General features: G+C 35.3%; 1 protein-coding gene across 1 annotated transcript; it reads right to left on the bottom strand.

The window, feature by feature from the left end:
* Positions 1-3,300: 3,300 nt before the first annotated feature.
* Positions 3,301-17,252, bottom strand: LOC125675893 (titin homolog). Its single transcript, XM_048913725.2, has 14 exons — positions 14,721-17,252; positions 12,250-12,437; positions 9,551-9,813; positions 9,194-9,392; positions 8,956-9,096; positions 8,668-8,850; positions 7,547-7,823; positions 6,287-6,419; positions 5,589-6,129; positions 5,232-5,289; positions 4,719-4,918; positions 4,400-4,508; positions 4,061-4,306; positions 3,301-3,928 (listed from the first exon to the last, which is right to left on the bottom strand). Exons 1-14 carry the CDS (start codon positions 16,915-16,917, stop codon positions 3,906-3,908), a joined length of 4,758 nt encoding a protein of 1,585 aa, XP_048769682.2. The 5' UTR covers positions 16,918-17,252; the 3' UTR covers positions 3,301-3,905.
* Positions 17,253-17,959: the final 707 nt, after the last annotated feature.

Here is a 17,959-nt window from a genome sequence, read left to right as displayed (position 1 = left end):
ATTACACGTGCAATCCACGTTTCAATATAGAGTTAATCATCGTATTCGAACTACCAATAGTCTCATGCACAGAAAGGCAAAACTGACATAAATATTAGTAGGGTTTTTTTGTGAAGAAGAAGAGAGAGCGCAATTTATTATTTGATCTGGGAAAGCCCGCTTGTTAAAAAAAAAATGTTAGTCAAAAGCAGAGCCATATTATAACATTATATATTTTCTGTCAAAAGATATTGCATTAAACTTTTCATGTTAATTCTTTCGATTTTGTATAACAGAAAACAGATTGAAGCATTCTTAGAATTAATCTTATTGAAACAAACAATACATTTATCATTTCCATTGTCAGAGTACCTTTTCATCTATTCAACATTTTCTTGACGTCTCCATATGAGTGAGATATTTTCGAATGGGATCAGACGTTACACAATATTCAATCAATCAATCAATCAACATTTTCTATATTTATTCAATTCCTATTCTAAAGCATTGAAGTGCAATGAGAAAGAAGGCAAAACAAACTGTACGACTATACATACAACACTTCATTTTGAAAAAAAGCCCGTTTTACTTTAATTTACTGGATTTCTTCGGTAATTTCTTGCAATGTTAATCCCATAATAATACTGCATTGTATTTATATTCTTTCTTTCTCACTTCCCCTTTGTTTCATAAAAAAGAGCTGTAATGACACATAGTATGGGATTTCTTTGGCAATCACCATCTATAGGTGGATGTTTGAAACAGCATTATATTATATTTCATTGTTTACATGGAATTGATAGAAATATTGTTCTATCCCCTTAAAATGTTACACGTGTATTACTGTGTTGGTAAAAAAAAAAAAAAAAATGACGATGCAATTTCAAGTAGTAAAATGTTTAAGAGTTTACGACGAACGACTTCCGACGGTCGCCGACGGAAGGGCACGAATAGGAACAGGTTACCTGGTTGACTCAGGTTACCTAAAAACTGAAATACCTAAATATTTTTTATGTGACTAGTCAATCTGTTCACGTTCCATTTTGTATGATATTTTTGGATTATCGACAAACATACGCACATGATTTATAACCCTTTTACAACTTCATAAACGATGTAAAATCGATCGCTCATGGTGCGGAACTTTATATTCTAAAAAACAAAACTGTACAAAGACAAAGCTTCATGTACAAGTCATTCACTTTCCTTGGCTATGTGAGTAAACCGATTACAGTGAAAATATTGCACTGTAAATAAGTTTATATTTGAAACATAAATTTAAAAGCTAGACAATCTTAGTAAGAATATACCGTAGTTAAAAGAGCACAATGTGGTCGTATATTTATTGCTGAATTTGCAAAGCACAAAGAACAAATAGATGGCGAATGTTGCATAATTTATAACATCGCGAGCAAGCAAAGACAAAGCATTTGTAAATTGTTAATGACTAGAAAACATCTTTGATCCTTTAACTTCAAGATGCTTGTGCATATGCACGTAAAGTGGGGTAGCTGTGTAGGTTCTGCACTGGAAACAGTGCTCTAATTTCCATTGGGAATTGTTTCACGAAGTATAAGTGTATGAGGGCTACTGAAGGAATTAAACAGAGAACGGGGGACCAGAAGAGAAAGTAGGTAAGACAAATTCATAAGATTTTATGTTCGTTAAATACCTGTCCGCATATGTTAAATTTAGATTTTTTAAAATTGTCTATGCATTTTAAAAACGAAACCATTCTATTATATATTGCTCGCCGTCATTATTCTCCCTCGTCAATAGAAACAGATTAAAAAAAACCAAACAACTTATATCTTATTAATTCTGCTTTAAGTGAAATTGTTTCCACCAGAATGTTAAACTATATTGTAGATGTAAGTAACTGTTCGGATCACGAAATATGTACAATTATAATTATTTCCTGTACTAGTGTATCATATGTTTAAGTGAAAAATGCAAAAGGAGGGACGAAAATTTAGGAATGGAGAAATTTGTATTTTGAGTCGACACGCGATTTCATTTGAATATTAATAATGCTATGACTGAATATCGAATATCGATGCCATGAAAAAAGTGATGTTTTTGGTTACTTGTATATGATTATTATAGTATACATTTAATACATTGTAAAATATATAACTCTAATGTACTATGCACGATTAATGCATGTACACTGTAGTTACACAAAATTGTCGAAATTTCTCTCAATCAGGTTTTCTGTGCACAGCTAACGACAGATTAATTAAAGTATCTAATATGGAGAGATTTACATCGGTTAAGCGGCCACCTTCACCATCACCAGAGGCTTTGTGTTTTGAGCTCAGTGATGAAAGTGTAGACCACGTGACTGTCCTCTGTGCAATAAAGAAATTGACAAAACTGTTCAAAGGTACAAGCGTGGTGACCATCCACTACATCCCACGCCAGAAACGATGGAAAATTAACATGGATTCATTGCACTCGCGGAATCGTCTCCTAGGATCAACCATAAATGTTGGAGGGAGTTGTGTGCATTTGCAATGTTTTGATGCCGTAGTTTATACAGAGTACAGAAAATATCTGAGATCACACGGCCTGCTGTCAATGATAAACAGAAAGAAATAGAAAGAACCGAATCTCTGAATGTCTTGAAGCTGCGGGAGAATACGCTGTTCCTGAAACGTGTGACGTTTTATGGAGAGTCTGAGAAATATGGCACTGATGTGAAACAATGACGTAATGTTTCCTAAAATTATGCATATATTAAAAGGTGAAAATTCTTTATGATTTGAAATCAGTTACTGGATGTTTGACATACATGTGTGCTTACAAACACTGACATACATGTAAATAATATCATGTACAATTATAGAACGGGTTTGAGGAAACTAGCAAACATATGTCCCACCGAGACAAAAATCTTTGCCGCCGAGGGATATAGCGTTTTTTAGTCGAGGAGGACCATGAATTTGCTATTTCCCGAATTGCCCCTTTTGAAACTGTTTTATTATAACAAAACAATCTAAAGAGATTATTTATCAGATATCAATGTCGATAATTGACTGTAGTTCTTGGTCGGTAAGAAAATCAAAGATCCCTTCCGCCACCATTAAATTTGATCTATTAATGTCTGTTTGCATAATATTACGTCACAGGTCTCGCGATTTTTTTAATCTTCCGCATACCAAGCATTCTGATTGGTTAAAAATATCAATGAACATTAATGAGGGAGTAATCCCACAGAGTAGTGCTGATTTTGCAGGGAGTAGTTCTCAGATAAGGAAATAGTCATTTTCAGGGAAATAGCCATTTATTGTATTACTTTTGCATAGAGAGACAAACCAGTTGAGGTATAATGATTTAATATATCACAGATCAAAGCTTTGATAATATCTAAATTTGTGCACCATTTTGAACCTGGAAATATTTAAACTACATATAAGTAGTGAAAATTGAAGATTTCGTACCATTGCATCCATGCAATATATACATGTCCCATTACAATATCATAAATAAATTACGATGATAAGTTATATGTCTATAGATAACTACTAATCATTTCATATAAAACAAAACGTTGATTTACATCATTTTAACATGCATTCTATCATATAAATACATTATATCAATAATACTTTTGTATCAATATTCATAACTATATCCTTATATAACTGACTTGATAGATCTTTACACATTGAATTTATCACAAATACTTATAATTGTTCATGTTATAGTGTGTGACGTCATGTTATAGTGTGTGACGTCATGTTATAGTGTGTGACGACACGAACATGAACTCTAAACTTTTTATCACAGTAGATATGTACGATAAACAAAGATTCAAATCTAACAACAATTATTCTAAATAAATTGAATAGAATGTCAGATGTAAAAAACTTTCTTGACTTATCATTTACTCATGGCAGTTAGTTAACGCAATCTTCAATTTTCTATGCTATCGTTTCAACGTCCCCTGCAAAAGAAAACATATTGCCCAGTACAGACATGCGGAATCCAAAGATATTCGTCACGGTATAATAGTAAACGATTATAGAGACGGTGATATATAAAGATTAATCACTGAATAGATCTCATTAACACTTACTTGCTAACTGTCTATATTTGCAAACTTTTAATTTGTCGGAGAGTATCGGCAGTGTCGCTTCCTCTCCTGCTGATTTCTGCCATCGTTGAAGGCTAGAATAGCATTTCTGTTGTATCGATGGTGCTGATTGGTCAATTTCATTCACCTCATCTTCAGGAACACCCAGTCGATTTGCTATGGTTTTCCATCCTTTAACTGCATCTGGGTTTTGAGCGACCTTTACGAAGGCCCTCTTTAAATAGCTATCTGTTCGAGTAAGAAAATCATATATCAACGTTATTATCTTCATTGTTCAAAACGAGTTTCGTTTTAGATTTTGCATTTACTAACTAATCGCACCTCTATAAGCCAGTCCACGGCGTCGTCTGAATTCCTCATCTCGATCCCGTAGTTCTACTGCTAGATCCCCTCTTCCACAAGCAGACAAAGCTTGAGCTAAAATCTCCAACTGAAGCACAATGCAAATTCAAACAAGGACATTAATAAAACTTCTAATCCCGTTTTTGATATATCAGTGATATCGAATAATTGTATTTTACGTACTATGAACACAATCTCTACCTTATTCAAACCAAGACATTAATAAAACTTCTTGACAGATATCAGTGACATAGAATTATTGTATGCCTTTTTTACACACGATAAACACAGTCTCTACCTTATTCATACATCTTGGCACTCTTTTGGCCCACGTTACCAACATGTCGTATCTAATTTTCTTGGGCTCTGGATTCTGGTTGTTCTGCCGTAAGATAGCCTGTATTCGGACAGATTTTAGACTAAGGTATTGCGCCAATTTCTTCCACTCCTCTCCCAATTCACTGGCCACATATTGTAATATATCCTCTTTGTTCGGACCTACAAAATAGAAAATGATTTAGGTCGAAAAGTCCATGCAGTAATTTGCTCCCAGTTGTAGGCTCTTGTTTCCAATGAAAATCATTGAAGGTGAAACAAAGAGACAACTAATTCAATCTTCTCAAGTTAAAGTCAATTTCCTAATCTGGAAGACTACTAATACGGATGATGGGTACCAAAATTATGCATTTTACTGAAAGTAGATTTAATCTGCTTATAGTTGTATGAGAACCACACAAATTATTAAAAGCTACACTACTTCGAAGCGAATTAAAGGTATTCTATACACGCCTATATACAATTCTATACACACCCTCAGCGGTGACCCTTATTGGAGCTGTTGCTAGTGGTTTAGGTGGCTCTGGTTCAGGCTGAAAGTTAATAAAATGATAAGTCACACTATCAGAAAAAAAACTATTGATGTTTGATTTCTTTGTTTAAAAGTTTTACGTCCCTTTGACGATCTGGGAAGAATTGAAAAATCATAATTTGCTACAGCAATTACTAGTGAACATTTAGATACATTGCTGAGATGATCATAAAATTCAAAGTGTTGTGGAACTCTTCCAAATTCTTAAACTACTCCTTTAACAGATCAATGCCACTTTTATTTGCAAAAAAACCCATCGGATGGTATCCTCCATAGATTAAGTAAATCGACAATTCATACCTTTGGAATGTTGATAAGAAGTTCAGTCAGAAGAATACCCTCTTCAACTAATTCCATGGCTCCCGGCTTTTGAGGAGTTTTGGATTTTTCTGTGACCATTGCAGGTCTTTGAACAAGAGCTTTGGTAAACACTTGAGCAAAACCTCGGTAAAAAGGAAAGCTCTTCTGAGCAAACTTGTCGATTTCTTCCACACTGAACTCTGTTCTTCCACGGATATAAGTGTTGAATACCAAATTGATCTTTTGTTCGTTGTCACATCGAATGTTTCCTCTAAACTGCACATCTAAAATTTGACCCTCTCTGACGATAGTATCCTTGCTTGGAGGAGGACCTTCCCCATATCCCTCTTCTCCTAGTTTCTTGATGATTTTGTCTGTTTTACTTGCGGGGCAACAAACAAGAACTATTTCGTTTGGATCATCACTCCTTTGGCGCAATACAACATTCATAGTCCTATGTTGTATAGCGTTTTCCACGTGATTCGCCATTCGTTCAATAGATATTGGTGATATTCCTTGTTTTGTTCTCAGAATGATAAACCTAATGAAAAGAATGATTAATGTTTAAGATGCCTGTGTCATTTGTGAATGAAACAGTAACTGAAATTCGGCTACATAGAAAGGTATGCAGTCGTATGCATTTTAAATTTTCATCACTGTTTCTCTCACGTGAATAGGTAATACATTTATTATTTTACCTGTCGTGGGGATCTGTAATATCAAAAGTGACAATGTCCTTATTTTTGGGTTGGAAGAGATTTACTTTTGGTAGCACCGTCCAAGGCCCTTTGTCGTCCCGTACAAGCAGATGCATTTCTTCTTCTGGTTCATCTTGAAAAAAAAAGGATCCAATTTTGAGGTCTAAATAAATGATATTCATAATGTCAAACTTATACGGTACCAATTTTGATGCACCAGATGTGCATTTCGACAAATAATGTCTCTTCAGTGATGCTCAACCGAAATGTTTGAAATCCGAAATAACTATGAAGTTTTAGAGCTAAATATAGCCAAAAACAGCGTGCCAAAAAGTGGAGCCAAATTCGTCCAAGGATAAGAGCTATGCACGAGGGAGATAATCCTTAATTTTGAAATGAATTTCTAAATTTTATAACAGCAATTAAATATACATCCGTATTTTCAAGCTAGTAACGAAGTACTAAGCTACTGGGTTGTAGAGACCCTCGGGGACTAACAGTCCACCAACAGAGGCCTCGACCCAGGGGTCATAATGTCAAACTTATACGGTACCAATTTTGATGCACCAGATGCGCATTTCGACAAATAATGTCTCTTCAGTGATGCTCAACCGAAATGTTTGAAATCCGAAATAACTATGAAGTTTTAGAGCTAATTATAAATATTGCCAAAAACAGCGTGCCAAAAAAGTGGAGCCAAATTCGTCCAAGGATAAGAGCTATGCACGAGGGAGATAATCCGAAGTACTAAGCTACTGGGCTGTAGAGACCCTCGGGGACTAACAGTCCACCAGCATTCATACTGATCTACAACAAATCACTGTACTGTTAAAGTGTAATTTCCGTCTACAGACTAAGAATTTCACGACAAAGCAATAGATATGTTATGCCATGATATGATACTAGTTCTTTAAATCGTTTTTGTTTGTCTATATTCTGTTTATTTCTCATTAAAAATATACTATAGACACATCACCAGCTTTAGATGATGTGTTATAATTTTTGACTTATGAATGGTACTCAGGCCCATATCAGTGATGGTTGTTTATTGTGCTAACAACAAACGTGACACGGGACCTCCGTATTGAAGGTCATCTGTCTGGGATCCATGATATCCTCTTCTAATACTGGGATCTTGGTGAAAGAACAAATCCTAACATCCATGTATGTTAGACATCTTAAGTGTAATTTGACGTCGGGATCGAGAACCGAAGTTGAACCTACCAGTTTTAAGAAAATAAAAACAAAAGTGAATGCTACCTTCTTTTGTGGAGAATCCCATACTTGATACTGGTCGTGCGGCGGGCTGTTCCCTGGTTTCAGATTTTTCTTTATTCAGCGATCCGGGAGCAACACTCTGTGGTCTTTTCAGTTTAGTGGAATTCGGGGGCAAGGGTAGCGTCATAGTCAAAGGTTTTGAAAATTTTCTGTTTGGAATTTGGAATCTTAATATTGGACTACAGGAGAGCAGACTGCCACATTCAGTTGGGTAACGTTTATTGAGATCCGTCACCGTGTTCACATCCAGAGTATGTACCTGTAGAGTTAGTGAATGTGATTGTTGTTATGCACATTTTACCCTTCCTTAAAATGCAACGGAAAATCGACGTATCCTGACACGATACATACATTTAGAGTTGAAAGGAAATATATCAGCAATGATTAAATATTTTCATAATATTGTTATACAAGTATATTGTATAAATCGTGCAGCTCACAGAGAAACCAACCATGCATTTACTCGAAAGAGATACCACAAAGTGTATCCAGTGGCCGCTCTATTGGGGGTTATGGGGGTTGCACCTCTCTTTGATTGAAAATTGTTAACAAAAAAAAAAAAAAACCCGGCATTTTTATTTTTTATTTTGGGGTCTTCTATCCCTATTTTTGAGCAGAAAAAGTACAAAATTTGTTGCACCCCCCACCTTGAAACATTTGTGGAACCGTTCCTGGTAATCACTAATTTTCTCTTAAATTAACCTTTCTTTGTCTTTATGCTGAGTTTTAAGTATTTGGAATAAACTTTCCGATTTTTTCAACTACCTGGATAGCGGATTTTAGGATAAATACTATTTTCGAAACTTATAACAGAGTCCATTGCAGAGCAATAAGTACATGTGCTATCAATTTCCGTACTGATTTCGAGTCCACAACATCACAGCCACGATTGGGCGATACTGTATTGAAGAACTGGCCGAGAATCTGTTTACATGTACCTTTGTAATAACCACATTAGGCATACTCGTTTTAAACTATGTTTAGCCAATTCCGTCGATCTAAGCATTGATACAATAAATAACGAAGTCATATATGGATGGAATTCCTAACTCTGCGTAAAACGTCAATTAATTAATCCATCCATTCATTTATATTGATCTTACCTCGCTGGTAAAGCAAACGTTATTCTTCAACATTCCAGGTTTACAAGTGAATGAAATTCGGGCATCAACAGTGGAATTGACTTTGTTTCCTTTGCGAATGAGTGTTAACATATCCTTTTTAATTCTCAGTACTACAGCAAACACACCAAATCTTCTTGTTCTGATTTCAACAAACTTCATTTCCTGCAACGGAAATACGAAAAAATTGTCTTCTGTATTGAGCTAAACACACAATCATCTTATTTAAAGCAGCTAATCATCTACTTTTTGTAAATTAATTATTGTTACCCGGATATCTTCTATAAGGATATCATTTGTGGGCAGCTCCGACCACTTTCCAGTCGGCTGTAGTTGTTTGATAACCGGTTCACGACCGGGGATGTTCCTGTGTAGACAGTGGGGGATTGCTACAGACACTGGTTCTTCAAACTGAAAAAGATTCATTTCCATGATTCAGACAAAAACTATAGAACATTTATTTCACATTGGCTTGAAATGTCTTGAAATGTCTTAAAATGAAACAAACCTGGAATTTTTTCTCAGGGTTGGTTGCTGTGATAGATATGATATTACTGATCAATTCTTCATTCTCCACTAAGGTAAGTGTACCCGTCAACTGATCAACCGCTTTCACTATGACGTCATCACGTGACATACTGCCTTCTATAGCCCGTATGATACATCCCGGCACACCTTGGTCGATTGTGGTAGAATCTACACTATAGCTATAAAATTTAAAAGAATAAAATGCATGAGTTCAATTGTTAAATCATACGATGTTGAAATTAACAATTACTATATAATTCTGAGAAGTTTTCTTGTCTTGTTTTTCATTTTCTCATTTACAATGAAAACTTCGTGTAATGTATACTAGATTTCTTACATGTATCGTGGCCAGTTTTTCGGATTCTTTCTCTCGGCTTCTTTTCTAGCCCTTTCTTCTTCAAAACGCCGCTTTTCATCCTCAAATGATGTTCCTTTCTTTTCTGCCTCTTCATGGAGTATCATGTTTTCTTCCTCTCGTTGAAGCCGCTCCTCCTCGGCCTTCTTCGCCGCTCTCTCCTCGGCTCGCTTCCTCGCCTCTTCCTCCACTTTACGTTTCTCCACTGCTGCTTTTTCAGCTTCCTCCATGTCTCTTTTAGCATTCTGTGATGAAAAATAGATATGACTACGCTAAAGAACAACAGTTCACATGTTGTAGTGTGTAAGATCTCGAAGACACATAAATGCTTTCAATATTTATGTGTCTCAAACCTACGATGAAGTTACAACTGAAATCATTTCGATGTGTTGAGAAATGTGGAATGTATTGGTCTGAAATAACGAGCAGTGATCAACCTCATAACTCATATAGAGCATGCAAAATTCATACCAGGAGTGGGATCAGGTCGCTAGGTAAGCACCCCATGCTGACCGGTCTCACCCGCCGTTAGCCCTATCTCTCGATCGATTAAAAAGAGTAATCCGTTGTCGAAATCAGTGTGTAAAGAACGGCCTCAATTGGTATGAAACATGTCAGACAACATTTGACCCAATGACAGGTTACATTAACAAATTATATCGTTATAACGACCATAAAATACAAAATTCTGACTTTAAACGAGACTGTTGAAACCCCTGTAACATCACCTTATTTGTTAATAGCCTGTTTAGATTTAAAAACTGACCATACTCAGAACAAGCTATTGTGTATCGAATCATTTGAGAGACATTACACCATATCCAGGTGATAATTGGATATTGCTACATACATTTAAATATGGGAAGTTGACTATGGAGAAACTGAAGTCATCCGTTTGTCATAAATTTGAGTTATTAGTTTGTCTTTGAGCTCTATGGTCAATAAAATATCTAAGTATGAATACCGTGCTTATTCAGGTTAGAATAGATCCTTAGTAACCCTTGCTTATCGTAAGAGGCGACTAAATGGGACGGTCCTTCGGATGAGACTGCACAAACCGAGACCACGTGTCATAGCAGGTGTAGCACGATAGAGATCCCTTTCTGCTTAAAGGCCGTAAGCGCCGGGCATAGGATTTAATTTGGTAGTCCTTTACTGGCAATGGTGATTATTTTTTATTAAAAAAATCTTTACACTCTTTATGACCCCTATCTAGCCCCATGAGTTGTAACTTAACTGAACTTGCATGCAATGGTGACTTCTTCATACGAGTGAACAATTCTCGAGAGGGAACTTAAACAATATGAAGCAGATGCGAAAGTCTGGTGTCTTTTATTTTGAGTTGATATATAAAGGAAATTTATATATGTGTACCAATTCAACACAATAAATACTTATGTAAATAATGAAATAAATAGTCCATTATTTTCTATGTCATATCTATTGAAGAGTGATTTAAGAATATTGGACAGCGCATGGTATAGAATTGTAGCTACGGCCTAACACGTTACGACGAGGAACTGAAGAACGCATGGTTATAGCATGTTTACAGAAGAACTCATGCAGCTAGGTTACACATGGCAGGGGATGCTTACTCCTCCTAGGCACCTGATCCTACCTCTGGTATATCCAGGGGTCCGTGCTTGAACAACTCTCTATTTTGTATTGCTTATAGAAGTTATGAGATTTATCACTGTTTGTTATCTTCAGCTTTCACGCATAAACCTCCATAAGAAATGTATGATATATGTACATATAAATTACTTCAGAAAATGTGTATATTATCAATATATTAAAAAAAATAGTACGTAACAGGTCTTCGATGTGTTTGCTTGTGTTATCGCCCGTGCAGCATCAGCACGTAATTTAAGTTATTTGTATGAAGTCACCGATAGTTTAAAAAACGTGAAAGTTCAATATCTTACGCTTATTAATTTCCGATTAAAAATGGATAACATCCTTAACCCCACAAGTGCTAAGATACGATACCTGGTATTCGTTAGGATTGAGAATTAAATCTGAACAACGTTTACTCGTAAACACTTTAAGATTACTAGTGTGTTTTAATGAGCTCCCAGCATGTTGTGAAAACTTCATAATGTGAACCATAAATGTTATAAAAACCAGAATACAGGTAATCAATGCTGTGAATATAACCGACCATCTGGATTAGTTTGGCTATAACTACTCAAATATGATTAAGAAACTCGTGTAATATTGAGTTTGTGTATGCATTAACAAAACTCGAAATCATGCCAGTATATATCAAGTAGGATGTATAAAAAAGTTTGAAAAAATCTTGCTCGCATTACTCTGCCTTTAAATTCCTATAAGTTTTATAAGTTCTGATTATCAATTGATCCACGCCTTTATTCTACTCATACTGCATGCCGAATTTGCTAGTGACATCATACCAACAAGTGTAGCTTGGTCGATAAGAAGACTGCTGAGATTTCTGTCGCAAACCTGGTAATATCTATTCTAGAAAACATTCACAAATACGAATAAGGAGGGAAATTTGCAATTCATGTATTAGGATTCACATGCTTTTATGTGACGTCATAATTGTTTTCCCGAACTATGTACAAACATCAGTGCATATGGGAGACCTTAACCTAACTACGTATACTGACGGCTCCAGAATGACATACATGTATACCGTCATTATCGGCTAGTCTTACCTGCGCTGCTTCCCAAGCTCTGTTAGCCACAGCTTCCGCTTCCGCTGCTTCAGCTTCCACCTCGGCGGCGAACAAACTGGATTCGGTCACGCCTACAGCTGCATGTGCAATGGCAGCACGCGCTTCAGCCGCTTTTGCCATTGCCGATTTCTCGACGGCTATTCTTTCTTCCTTTAATCTTCCCTTTTCTAAAGAAAAAAAAACTCCAACAAAACATTGATATAGTTCAAGTTTCAGAAAACACATTTACAGCTAAAGGAAAATATGAGATTCTTTTTGCGTGTTAGATCACCTTTCATATATCATCCACTTCTGTTCTTAAGGAAAAAATGCAACAAATTCAACATGATCGGATTTTGATTCATTTGAAATTTTATACATTCATTCCACAAAAATTGCAGATGATGCATGCACATAAAAGACATGGAGTTTGTTGTGGATAGCATGAATATATTGCCACTTATTCACCATCTCTAGCTGATGCTCCGTTAATAGGAACATCCTGAAACCACACTTCACTTTTTCTGAAGTGTCCAAAATATTGTACACAAAGACAAATACTGATACGAAGTTTTAATGATCTACAATTACAATTACCTTTATCCTTAGAACTTATTTTATATGGTGACAATAATCTCAGTTATAACCAAAATGTTACAATTTTCAAAATTGTGCATGAATTTATCTTGTCTACAAATAGAATTGTTTGATTTCTTAAAATTTTTCATTTTCAAACCACAGAACCAACTTGTTTATATCTTTTTCCTGTGCAGAAAATTTCTATATCCATACCTAAATTATATTTGTCATTCATACACCAAGCTGTAAATTATCATAGAAATGGAAACTGTTAAACATATCAATGTATTTTAAAGTATCATATTGCTTCATTATCATTATATAATAACTATATCTGTATGACCTTGACCATGTATTTGTATGGAGAGGGCTTATATAGGCAACACCTGTTGTCCAATCCTTTTATGTATCATACATAATAAAATATTGTTTAAATTAATAGGAACATATCATTATCAAGGATTCTTATGAAAAGGGATACTTCCGAGATGGTTTACGTTGACATATGTCTTAACGATTTGAGATACAAGTCTTTGAGGTTATGCAATGTTAATTCACCATAGTTGGTCTCTTGACGGAATCATTTAATGAATGCTCCGTAATTCTATAAATCCCTTTTAGAAGTGATAGACCTGAAGTCTCTGGATAAATGTATTATCCTACACAGTATTAACTGCCTTTATATAGAGGACAGGTGTATTAGAGAAATTCATAGTTTGTATTTCAGAAAGTTACGTAACGACGACGGTAATTACAACGACCCTTCGAATACCCAAACAAGTAAATCTTTTTAAATGCATGTCCCAAGCTTGTAAATCTACCATTGGATACGAAAATCGGTAGTTATTATTGTTTTTGTTTTTTTTACATAAACAACATATATATCTTAACATTAATGTAATTTATCACACATGTTGAGGTATGCAACTCCATATCAATATACATTTCTAGGAGACCAAAAATTGTATGGAGGGTTACCAGGCAAATTTTAAAGTTCTTTAAATCCTTGTGCTAGCATAACGCAACAGAAATATTTATATTCAATATCAGACTTGATTTTTGTAAAATTTAAAACCCACATCTTCAAAGTTAATGTAGACGCTCTTGATAAAACAAGTACAACGTTGCATCTTGCAAAACGACAAAGGAACGAAAGTTCATTTTTCAACCCTGAACAAATGTATGAAAATGTTCATCACAACCTAACCTGCGTTCAATGTTTATTCTGTTGTCACGCTTGGAAATTATCGATATAAGATATCAAACGACGTCAAAGTACTTGAATTTCAAAGCATCAAAGAAATAGACAAGACATAATTTCTCTTCCGTAAAAGGAAAATTGGTGCATGTCAACATTTCATTTTTACAGTAAAGTATAGTTCATGTTCTGTAAGACTGAATAATTCTTATTCAATGAGCATGTGTAATTATGTGGTCTTTTAAAGTTAGTATGCGTAGTGGTAATTATCTAGATTGATAATGTCTTCACCGAAGACTGATAAGGCATGCTAAATTTATAGCGGATTTAAAGATTTCAATGTGGTTGATTAACGAACCGTTATTTTCTTTTATTTGAGTATGCCCTGTTTATTTAAAGGTCTGCCAAAATACCCGATATATCTTTAAAATGGGATCAAGAAGACTTAACAATGCTTCAGCTGTCAAAGCAGTTATTCATAAGATGTTCGATTTATAAAGAAAAATCAACACCTAAATATTTCTCACAGAGAATCTCACACAGATATAGTTCATTATGCATTTAGTATATTCAATCTGAGGTAGTTCAATTGTACATGCATTACATCGTAGGCTAAATTTGACATTTGATAGTAAGGCATTGGATGCACTGGTAAGATATCGTGTTATGCGAGTAATTCTTGAAGAATACCAACCTTCCGTTCTTTCCTCTGGAGACTCCATCCACAATGTGAGATCTTCTACTCGGAACTTCTTCTGAATAAGGGAATTCAAATTATCTCCTAACATTCTCATATCCTTCAAATTTCTATTCAGATAATTGAATAGTTCTTCACTATATTTGAAAGCATCTTTCAATGATTCAAAGTCACCCCTGAATTTATCCAGATCATTTGTAAAGTCCGAAAGATCCTTAGAATTTATCCGGTCTTGGTAATTTGTTAAGAGCTCTTTCATATCAGTTAGCAGGTCTTTCAGACCACCTTCAGTACTTTTTATGATTTCTACTGCATTGTCTATGTCGATATTTCGAGTTATTTTTACAGGTTCCGGCTCTGGTGTTGGTTCTCGTGGAGGTGTACTCTCTTTGACTTCTTCATCAGGTTGTTTTTCGATATCTGGTTGCTCAACCTCACGCATCTGTTCTTCATGTGATTTATCATCTTCACCAGACTTCTTTTCCTCATCTGTTTTATCATCTTCACTAGGCATTTTTTCCTCATTTGATTTATGATCTTCACCAGGCTTCGTTTCCCCATCTGATGTATCATCGTCACCAGGCATCTTATTCTCATCTGATTTATCATCTTCATCAAGCTTTTTATCCTTCTCATCACCAGTGATGTTTACAGTGTCTGTTTCTCCACTCACATTTTCCTTTTCAACTTCATCATCTTTCACAACATCATTATCCTCAGTCTTAGAATGGTCTGTATTTGTTCTTGGAGTTGAGTTGTCAACGACTTGTACATCTTTTTCATCGTCTATGTCATCTGCCTTTGTTTCTGTGGTTGATGCTGTGTCTTTTAAGGTTTGTTCCTCGTTATTATTGCTCTCCTTACTCTGATCGATTTCTTCAGATTTCAGATCATCTGCTTCGTTGTCGGTGTCATCATTAGTTCGACGTTTAGACATGTCATCGGCACGTGCATTGTCATCTACTGATTTTTCAACTTCAGATTTGATTACCTCTGACTCCATTCCTTCCGTCTTTGTTTCTTGTTTTTGAGGAGATTCAGTAATAGTCTCGAGTGGATCAACGTCTGCTAATGTATCATCTTGTTTTGAACATGATCTGGGTGATGACGTCTCACTTTCAGTCTCAGATTGACTAGACTTTTGAAATTTTTTCTCAATATCCTCACTTCTTGTTCCCTCTTGCTTGTTTTCGTCTCCTTTATCAATTGACAGTGAATCGCGTTTTACGTCAGAATGATCACTCTCATACTGTTTTGGATTTTCTACTATTTCTTGCTTTTGTTCACCTTGATCTAGTGAGGTATTCAAGTTTACTATCCCTTCAGTATTACCATCCGGTACATCACTTGGTGTCTGCTGATAAAATGCGTTCGCACTTACTGTTTCTTTAATTTGAATGGTTTCCTCAATTCTTTTTTTGCCTTCACTATCTGACGTTTTGCTACGTTCAGTTTCCCGGGGTGGATCGTCATAAAAATCGTCTCCTTGTGTGTTTTCTATTTGTTCATTTTCTTTTGCACTTTCTTGAGTATTTTCTTGAGATTTATTGTCTGTTTCTACGACCTTGTCTGGAAACTCCCCTGCTTTAATTTCAGAATATTCTTCAGCGGCAAGGTTGGTCAAAAAGGTATTTGATTCTTCGTTTTCTTTCGCTGTCAATGGATCACTACCGTTTTCGCTTCCTATAAGATTTTCCCGCTCTCCTTTTATATCTTCAACTCTTTTTTCCGAGCTTTCCCCGTCGTCATTTACATTAGTCTTGTTTAGTATTCTGTTGACATTTTCAGTCTTATCATTATGTAATTCCAGTGCACCAGTGCCTTCTGCAGTGTTTGTTTGTTCCGACCCGTTTGTGTGACTGGCTTCGTGTGTTTCTTTATTGATTTGAGGTGTGATATTATCTACGGTATTTAACTTTTGTGAATCCGAAAGCTCTGATATGACTTCACCAGACACTCCGATGGAAGACGCTTTTCTAGTGGACAGTTCTTCAGAATGACTTTTGTGTTCTTCACTCTCATTTGCTACTGTATTCCCGCCCTGACTGTCGCCATTAGGTCCGCTTTGGTTACTATTCATTGCCTCCAATGACTTATCAATATTATCATTTTGCGCTTGGTTCATATCCACTGAAGCGTTCTGTTCCTCAGAGACTGTTGATATAGATTTCTCCTGATCCCGATCGCTCAACATTTCTAAAGAAACTATAGTACACCTTTCAAAATCTTTAAACTATCAAAACTTCCACACTTACTCTGGGAACCATTACTGAGTTTCATGTATACCTGACTATCCAACTAACAATATTCTGAAACAACATTTCTACATGAATGCTTTTAATGAAAATTTTAAATCCTTTTTAATATTGACCATATATTTTAATTTCGTCACATAAAGATTTAGTGTGTATTTATCAAACAAGCATATCAAAAGAACAATTGTTCGGGGATTAAGATCATATAATTTCTTTTCAAAATACCGAGATTTAAAAAGGTCTTAAAAGCTGCATGACTCTCGACGTGTCGATTTGTAAATGATCTCCGATACCCAGTTAGAGACTATATACGTCGATTATGTTATAACATCCATGGTGTGATAAAATTAAGATAACACTGCATAAAGATGAATAAATAAATCACTGTCCATGATACAAACAAATAGGGAAAGAACTGATTCTGTGACATTTTGAAATATCTTCAATTTTGTGACATTTTTGTGTATATTCTTCATGTTTTCACCTTTCTGGATTCATTATGAATATTCCAGCTCATTTCTAGACAAGTGCAGAGATAAAAAAAATCTTAAATACAGGCTTATGCGGCAATACCTCTGAAGATAACGTTAATCCAGACTTTTATTCTTCAATCGATATTGTGTCGACGTCAGGAAGGCATTATCACAACGTGAATGTAATCCATGATCTGTAGTGTCATGAATGGAAGTTCATTTCTGGGTTACTCTTTAGTATATTTTTCATTCATTTGAAAACGACATTAACCATTTTAACGATTTAAACGATTTATAAAAATCCGTATTGGCAAAATAATACCTTCTGATTGTTTCTCTAAATAAAAACTTCCAACTTTGTAGTACTTTTAAATTTCTTGTAAATTTTAAATTTAGACATTTACGTACCATGTTTCTTGATAGGAAATTAGCATTATTAATCTAAAAGTGTATGTGTCATGTGCTGTCCGCATTATTTCTTTAAAGGATATCACACATGTACCAGGAC

Source organism: Ostrea edulis, chromosome 3 (genome assembly GCF_947568905.1).
Source record: "Ostrea edulis chromosome 3, xbOstEdul1.1, whole genome shotgun sequence".
NCBI classification, from domain to species: Eukaryota; Metazoa; Mollusca; class Bivalvia; order Ostreida; family Ostreidae; genus Ostrea; species Ostrea edulis.
This window is presented reverse-complemented; position numbering and strand designations above follow the sequence as displayed.